We start from the raw sequence: 6,679 nt of genomic DNA on the forward strand, positions 1-6,679 counted from the left end.
CAATGGAGTTTCTCCATTGAGAGTTCATCTGCAGATCCACTGCGATCCCTGGGCACTAGAGGGTAACTAACCTCCTCTAGTGCCAGGGATCGTAATGATTTTCTCGATATTCCGATGGTTTCGCAAAATCGGTTTGCCAGAAGTTTAAGGAAATTTTTGCGAGAATTCCAGAGGCATTCTCCGTCATCCCTAATGCAGATAAGTAATTGGCTTTCCCTGAAATTGACCTTGAACTAACATATGACTATTGTAGAGACATTAGATTGTGAGCTCATTAGGGACAGCTAGAGACATCACAATGGACTTTGTACAGCGCTGTGTAATATGTTGGTGCTATGTAAATACTGTGTATTATTAATAGTGAAATAGTGGGTTGCACCAAGAGTGGTTGGGGCAGGTTAGAAGAAACACTTTTATTGGCATCAAAACCAATGCAGATCCATATCCATATGCAAGGCAGTCCAATATCTGGTATAAGGGATATATATATAATATATAAATGCCTGATAGCTATTGGTATGGCTTTAGGACTACAGGAGGACACATAACCAATGGTACCTTTTATTTGAACAGCAAATGCACCATTTTGGCTTTTGTGCCAAGAAACATCATCATTTATCAAGTCCATTTCTGGAAACACATTTTATTTATTCATAACATAATACAAAAACATTTTTAAACAATTTAGTTTTCCTTTAAATGTTTTAGTGCCTAAATCCTTCTACTTGACGTTCTTCCATCCCCGTATTCCATTCAGCTATTGCTGACACTTAAAACATTCGGGAGGAAAGAAATTGGAAGCCATATAACAAGTGAAAATGTGACATCTTGGTAAATAATCATAAATTTTATAGGACGTCTTTGAAATTAATGATAGTTTAAGTAAAAAAGAGTAAATGACGAAGTGCATTAATCAGGAGATCACTTCCTATAAGTTTATTGCGTTATTGATGGCTCAATAACAATATATTTTCAATGTTCTCTCTGAACAAAGCTTTAATGCAGCCCCCCCCCCCTTTCTTTTTTTTGCTACCTTTTTATCTACATTATTTCATGTCAGAAGCTTTTATAAGACAGCAACAAGCACATTATATAATTAGCTTCTGGGGTTTTCTTCTGCAATCACTAAAGTGGATGTGTGCATTAAACTTTAAGTGTTAACTATTTATATATACGTTCGGGAGAAAAATAAGAATGCTAATGATGTTAACTTGTATGAACTTTTCTAATATTTGCTGCAGAAGTACTTAAATCAAGAGCTATGCAGTTTGATTTTTATTTAGAATGTAATATAAATAATTATAAATATATATCAGTCTGCTGTTATCACCATCTATAAAACTTTACTGACCACAGGGGCCAAGGGCCATTGGGCCCACACACAATGTGGTTGGGGTTTCATTTAGGGTAGTTATCAATCTTTATAGCTTTAATTCATTTAAAATTCAGACAAAGTTACCACTTTTCTATATGCAGCCTATAGGTTTGGATTTATAGTTGAGAGCTCTTCACTAAATTTTGAATGGCTTCCTATTTTATCTTGGTGTGGTGATCTGTACATTTGCCTGCCTTTAATATGAGACTCGGAGGTGTATGTGTAACATTTGATGAGAAGTAACAATGACTACTCTTTGCAGCAAAACATTAAGGTTGTTGGATTTCTTGTTTGCACCTTCCCCTGAAGAAGCAGGTCATTGCTTGCGAAACGCGTTGGTAACTGTTTTGCACTATTTTGAAATGCTGAACACTGTTACAACCCTTTGTATGTTCCAATTAAAATGAAAATGTACTGATTGCATTATAAAGTTATTTAATTTAATGTACTGAATAATTAATGTTTATAACTTAGTACAAAATTCCCTGCTTTTTGGCTCCACCACCTGGTGATTAAGCTATGTGCCCAAGTAGAACACAAAAATAAGGGTTTGCATTATTAGCGTGTGGAACAGGGGAAGTTGTGATTTTAGTAAGAAGGGTGATGGTCTTACCAGAATGGTGGTCATTTGGGAAGGGTGGAACCACAAGAAGTAATCATTCTGGAAAGTTCAGGCAAAGAACGAAGTTTTCCCCACCTGCCTTTACCATTGACATTAACCGTGAATGTTGAATTGTTAATATTTTGCAACATTTTTTTGAATTGGCAGGTTAGGAGGTTTTTGTGAAGGGGGTAAAATATTTAAATTTGTTACAAAACAGAGAACCTATTTGGGTATGACACTCCCATTGGCTTTTTTATTGGTGGTTCTCCTAGGACCTTGGTCCCTTAAAAAAAAGTTAACAATCTTTAAAGTTTTACTGTCCTCGAGTCAGTGTGGTGCAGCTGAGGACATGGGGAGTTCTAGTTATGAACTGTTATGGATCCCCCTCTTGTTTGCATTGAAACAATTGTATATTGTTATGTTAAAAACCTTTTAATATTAATTTTCTTCTTTACATACATAAAAAGGCTGCTGTGGCAATTTAAACCAATGTCACACAGTCCATTCCCTTATTATAAGAAGTGAGCAGGAAGATCTGGGATACCAAGTCACGCCATTTCAAAAGCCGTTTTTTAATCCATGTGACTTAGCAGCTTTCATTAAAATAAATCCTGGTATTTAGAGGTGCTTGAAACAGTAAAAATTACAAAATAGATGAAATCCAATCGAATTTGGATCCAGGCAGTTAAGAAATCCAATTGGATTGATGTATGGTATGGTTCAGCCAATGTGGCAGTTAGACGATGGCAACAGTCATTATCCAGGGGCTACTAAACCTGTGAATGACTCTCAAGATAACAACTCGAGTCAAAATTATTATTTTTATTATTAGTAGTATTATTTAGCACTGTATATAAAATAGGGGTTTCAAAAGACAAACAGACACAGTGACACAGGAGGATGAGAGGACCCTGCCCTGAAGAGCTTACAATCTAGGAGGTGGGGGAAGTATCGCACAAAAGGAGGGGGATATGGAATGCTGGGTGAGTAGTGAGGGTTTAGGAGACCGAAGAAGATAGGTAGGTGAGGTTGAAGCGTTCAGTTTTGAGGGCACTTTTAAATGACCAGAAAGTAGGTGCAAGCCGAATAGGACGAGGAAGACCATTCAAGAGAGTCGGGGCACCTCAGGAAAAGCCTTAGAGCCGTGCGTGTGATGAGGTCATGAGTGAGGAAGTCATTAGTAGGTCATTGGAGGAGCAAAGAGAGCGGCTCATATGGAACAACCAATCACTACTACTGGTCATTTTGCAATAAAAGGTTTTTGTTCAGGTTCTTCCTGTTTTAGGCTGGCAATGCTCTGTCCTTGTCTTCCATTTGGGTTCTTGCGTTGTCACCTTATCATGCAGGCCCCTGATGGAAGCTACAAGTTGCCATTTATTATTATTGTTATTATTATTATTATTATTATTATTAAACAGTATTTATATAGTGCCAACATACTACGTAGTGCTGTCCAATAAATAGGGGTTACAAATGACAGACAGATACAGACAGGGACACAGGAGGAGGAGAGGACTCTGCCCCGAAGAGCTTACAATCTAAGAGGTGGGGGAAATAACATACAATAGGAGGGGGGATATGGAATGGTGGGAAGTAGTGAAGGTAGATGGGTAGGCATGTTTGAAAAGATGGGTTTTGAGAACTCTTTTGACCTCCTGAGCGGTAAGCCCAAGTGTGAGTTGGGGTAAAAAAACAGCTGAAAGTGGTAACCCCAAACCACAATCAGGGTAGCTAAAAAATAAATAAATAAATAAACACTTACTCGGTCCCATCGGTGTCCTCCGGAGTCCTGCCATCCTCTGGCCGCATCCTCTTCCTCGATCTGTCCCCCAGCGAGTGTGCTGACATTCCCAGGGAGTTCCCGGTGACGTTGGTGCGTGCAGCTGTCCCTTTGTGGCGCGGCGGGAATTTCAAATTATTTTGTATTGCATTCAATACAAAATATCTGTATTGAATGCAATACACTGGCTGTATATGTCTAAAAGCGGTACATTGTCTTTCATGAAAATTTATTTTACAGTATAATATAATATAATGAGTATAATAAACTTTGAATCATAATCATGTTCATACTTTTATATTATACTGTAAAATAAATTTTCATGAAAGACAATGTACCGCTTCTAGACAAATAAATCCAAACAGAAATAAACCACCCAGGAGGTTAAATGAGCAAAAAGAAATCCAATTTCAGCATACATTACACAGATATGCTCCAACATTGTCACCATCAGAAAACCCACCCTGAGAAATTGCACACAGCCATTGTTGGGGTGCACAATCTCCATGCTACATTTACTTTGTGATGTGCATGGAGATCACAGAGATGCATTAAAAGATAAAAAAGTCAAATTGTACAATTGATTAATCGTTTTTATTTCCTTGTATTCAACTTTTCCTCCTTGACTATTGTTTTTAATTATCTTTTTGTTTTTTTGCAGCATATTTGAGATTTTTTTCTCTGCCCCTTGACATTTTATTATATCATTTCCCAGCTCCTGTCTTATGTTATGTATATGTTGTAGCATATTTCCTTATCTGTCAGTTGTATAACATATCTGAGCACAAAGCAGTGGAGTTGTGAGCAGCTCCCATTCTGGGCTTGTGATTTAACCGCTGAACACATCCTCTATTTAAAAAGTGGCCATAAATTGAAGCTTAGTGAGCGCCCCCCAGGCAGCTGAGTTCCTTTGACTCCTGTGGGTGCTGGGACATGTGTGTGTCAGGAAAGAATGGGCGCTGTGTTCTGGAATTAAAACTACGATGAGTCTCCTTGTGTCACACATTTCGTAGATGAAATTAACAGCATAATTGGCGTCTCTGACGAGGGAAGCCTCTGAATCCCTGACATACAAACGTCCCAGCACAATCCTCCTCTCCTTATCCCGGCACAAGCCTCAGCGTCCTTTTTGGCTAAAAGTTTTTAGGATTGGTGCCAAACTGGGCCGCCGACAAAATGGTGGCAAGCTCTTGTGGGTGTGGGCTTATTAGAGGTAAAAATAACTCCCTGTGGATACTCATCTCCTTTTTTTTTTGCTTTTGTTTCCCGATTTCTACCGAATTCAGATGGGTTGTTATCGGAGGACCTGTTGGGCACAACGGGAAGCCGTTCCGGATATCCTTGGACTACGTCGATGATAAAGGGGGGACCGCCGCCGTGGACTCGTTTGCCATGAAGAATTGCACAAGAGGTAATTGTGTCTCCGAACATATTATTAAACATTTGGCGCTGTGATTATTTCACCACGTTATGTAACGTCTTCTTTGAGATGCAATTTTAATGCCAGACGAAAACACTTAGGGGTATTAAAAATGGAATAACAATAATTTCTAATAAGCTAAATGATGGGACTCTGGATGATCAGGGTAGGTAAGGCGTTCTTGGTAAATTAGGGCTGAGAACGATCCGTCAGCCCATGAACCGGAAAAATCTTTTCACTCAATGTTCATGGACGGGGGAACTTTTTTTGTGTAGATTTAACCATTTTGTGATCAAAAAATATAAAGATAGAGGAATTCTTAATTGGGGACAAATTAGGGAAATTGTAGCATATTAAAGGTGTTGAGAAAAGCAGAGAATTATTATTAGACAGCGCCGTACAAAGTCCATAGTCATGTGATTAGCTGTCCCTCAAAAGAGCTCACAATCTAATGTCCCTACCATAGTCATATGTCATTAATACAGTCTAAGGTCAATTTTAGAAAAGAAGCCAATTACCCTAACTGCATGTTTTTGGAATGTGGGAGGAAACCCACACAAACCCCATGCAGATAGTTTCCCAACTGAGATTTGAACCTGAGACCCAGCGCTGCAAAGGCTGGAGTTCTAACCACTGAGCCACCGTGCAGCTACAATTAGTCTAACAGTTCAAATTAAAGCTTTACTGGAGGTTCTGACCCTATATTGGCAGATATGTGATCAATCATTGTTCAGTATGATTTAGATCAAAAAATGATGCACATGTCCCAAAGGTGCAAGTTTATTGTGTGTTCCTCCAAGCGTGTACCTGGGGGGTGTGATCGGGGTGTTACCATTGGTCCCAAAGCAATGGGAGTGAGTCAGAATAATTCCTAGTCATCTGATCACTGGTACGCTGCTAATTTTATTTCTGGGTCAGGTCGTGAAAAAATGTTTTCTTTGTTTAATTTTATTTACCAGGAAGCAAAAAGAGAGCACTTGTCCTTCCTATCACTGGGGGCGTTGTTACAGTTTATTTCTATGGCTTTTATTTTTGTACCATTATCCTGCAGATGATATGATTATTGGTATTATGTTTCACATTTATTGTTAGTGTTGTGGCAATAAAAAATCATTTTGTTTTGCATTAACACACTAAAATTAAAGTTTGCTCTGTTGTAATGAGTTAGTAAACTCAACTCCCTCCAGTATTTGTTCTGTCTGTAATGTTAGGGTTAAGGTGAATGTACCTGAATATTATAGGTGTTATTGTTGGTGTTGGTGCTATAATATGTTGGTGTCATACAAATGCTGTAAAAATATTATTATAATAATAATAATGATATTATGATAGTACCTGTGTATTTTAATACAGATATGATGTACCTGCATAACATAGTATTGAGGGGAAGTACCTATATGTAACAGACAAGAGGTGATGTACCCGTATATGATAGTACAGATATAATGTATAATGTATATTGAAGTACAGAGGTGATGTACCTGTATATGATAGTACAGA

The 6,679-nt window shown here is 38.2% G+C and overlaps 1 protein-coding gene across 1 annotated transcript in view; it reads left to right on the forward strand.

Annotated features, from left to right (window-relative positions):
• The window catches only part of ALK (ALK receptor tyrosine kinase), a 423,979-nt gene that overhangs the window by 300,424 nt on the left and 116,876 nt on the right, over positions 1–6,679 (forward strand). The window contains exon 5 of the mRNA XM_072409969.1: positions 5,046–5,170. Within this exon, the coding sequence (XP_072266070.1) occupies positions 5,046–5,170 (125 nt within the window). The remainder of the gene's footprint in view (positions 1–5,045; positions 5,171–6,679) is intronic.

This window comes from Pyxicephalus adspersus, chromosome 4 (genome assembly GCF_032062135.1).
Source record: "Pyxicephalus adspersus chromosome 4, UCB_Pads_2.0, whole genome shotgun sequence".
NCBI lineage: Eukaryota > Metazoa > Chordata > Amphibia > Anura > Pyxicephalidae > Pyxicephalus > Pyxicephalus adspersus.